The sequence below is a fragment of the Colobus angolensis genome, unplaced genomic scaffold (assembly GCF_000951035.1).
Source record: "Colobus angolensis palliatus isolate OR3802 unplaced genomic scaffold, Cang.pa_1.0 Scaffold34, whole genome shotgun sequence".
Classification (NCBI taxonomy): domain Eukaryota; kingdom Metazoa; phylum Chordata; class Mammalia; order Primates; family Cercopithecidae; genus Colobus; species Colobus angolensis.
Genome location: NW_012116710.1, coordinates 5,170,056 through 5,172,163, shown reverse-complemented (window position 1 = coordinate 5,172,163; position 2,108 = coordinate 5,170,056). Strand labels below are relative to the sequence as shown.

Genomic DNA, 2,108 nt, shown 5'->3' with positions numbered 1-2,108 from the left:
GTCAGGATGGTCTTGATCTCCTGACCTCGTGATCCGCCCGCCTCGGCCTCCCAAAGTGCTAGGATTACAGGCGTGAGCCACCGCACCCGGCCAACAGAATATATTTCTTATGGGTGGGATGGGGTCCAAAAGGTTTTTTATTCTGAGACGGAGTCTCGCCCTGTCACCCAGGCTGGAGTGTGCAGTGGCGCAATCTCGACTCAATGCAAGCTCTGCCTCCCAGGTTCAAGCAATCCTCCCACTTCAGCCTCCTGAGTAGCTATGATTATAGGCATGCACCACCACACCTGGCCAATATTTTTTTGTATTTTTAGTAGAGACGGGATTTCACCACGTTCGCCAGGCTGGTCTCAAACTCCTGACCTCAAGTGATCCGCCCATCTTGGCCTCCCAAAGTGCTGAGATTACAGGCATGAGCCACCGAGCCCAGCCTCCAAAAAGTTTTGAGAAATCCACGACGACCTCAGTAACACTCAGAAAAACTGACCCAGTCTGGGGTGGAGAGATTCCAAGGCCAAGCCTCCAGAACCCTAACACTGACTACTTTGGTAAGTCTGGGCCCAGTTTTTCTCTGGTGAAGGCAATGGGGCTGGGCACCAGGGGCATCCAGAGATGCCACTTCCTGGCCTTGACCTTGGGTGAGTGATTCTACCATTCGGGCCTTGGTTTCCCTCAAATCTCTCAGGGAGATAAAGATAGGACCCTACCTCAGAAGACAGGGCAGCGAGGATATAATTAGATGTCTCAGGAGGCCCATGGCACGGGGCCTGGTTTAGAGCAACAGTTCAAGGGCCATTGGCCATGGCCATGGTCTTATTAGGGCTGGGGAGGGCCCAACCCATGGTGTCTGCTGAGGGACTGGGGCTGGGGAGAGAGTCTCAGCTGAAGCTAGGCCCCTTCCCAGCTGTCCCCATCCTTCACTACCAGCCCCAGCTGTTTGTTCCTCTCTCCCAGGAAACCAGACCCTGCTCTCCAGGGTCCTATTCTGGGGCGGGAATGCTGTGTCAGCATTTCCTGCGTGGCTCCAAGGCCCCGGGGGAGGGGCGGGGCTAGCGTTGGGTCAGCAGACCTAGCCCAGAGCAGAGGACGTCCCCTCCCATATTTACGGCCCCACACCCTGCAGAGCCACTGGGAGGGGAAGGTGGGAAGGGCCGGGAGATGGCAGCCCCTCCTCCCTCTCGTCCCCTCCCCATCCCCGGCCCAGGCCCCAGAAAAGCGGGCTATTCTGGGAGGGCCACCTGTTGTTCCAGTTCCCATCCCTGCCCCCAGCTGGGGCTCAGAGATGCAGGGAGTGACCCAGCTAGAGAGACACAGAAAATCAGAGGGCCTTAAGCTAAGAAACAGAGACAAGGAGACTGAGATGGAGGAAGAGACAGAGACATGGAGACACCCAAAGAGACAGATGGGGAGAGACACCACCCAGAGACCCTCCAAGACCATTAGCAGCCACAGGGAGCAGCCCTCCTGCCCAAAACAAAGAAGGAAAGAAAGACCCAGAACCCAAGAGATCCCTCCCCCACGAGACCCTCAAGGGCTGGGAGTTGGAAGCAGCTGTGTCCTCCAGCCCACCCCAGCTCCCTTCCCAAGAATTTAAATAGGTCAGAGTCTGGAGTAAAAAGAGAATTAGGGCTGAGGTGGGGGTTGGGGGGACGGCTAAATTAAGCCCAGGAATTAGAACCACCTTCTCCAAGTGCCTGCTTCCAGGATGGTGCGAGGGTGTGCTTCCTCAGGGGTCCTTCTTGTGGGGGACAACTCGCTAATGTCAGAAGAGAGGGCAACCGAAGATCCCTCTCCCATTCTGGAGTCCCCAATCCTACTAACTCTCTGTAGTGAGAAAGGTGAAAGAGACTAAAAGACAGAGTGACAGTCACTCAAAGTGACACAGGAAGAGACCTCGAGTCTCAGAGACCACCGGTAAACCGGACAGGGACATTCAGAGACAGAGAGATCCTCAGAGAGCCCCGAGAGATAGCCCCACAGACCCCTAACCCAGAGATACGCACCGTCCGCAGGAACTGGACGTCGTCCTCGCCTTCTGCGTCACCCATGATGTCGAGGTCCAAGGACCAGGGTCTGAGATCCGGGAATAGAGGGAGGGGGCTGCGGGC

General features: G+C 56.4%; 1 protein-coding gene across 1 annotated transcript in view; it reads right to left on the bottom strand.

The window, feature by feature from the left end:
• RYR1 (ryanodine receptor 1 (skeletal)) overlaps positions 1-2,048 on the bottom strand; it is a 164,972-nt gene extending 162,924 nt beyond the window's left edge. The window contains exon 1 of the mRNA XM_011952520.1: positions 2,004-2,048. Within this exon, the coding sequence (XP_011807910.1) occupies positions 2,004-2,048 (45 nt within the window). The remainder of the gene's footprint in view (positions 1-2,003) is intronic.
• Positions 2,049-2,108: the final 60 nt, after the last annotated feature.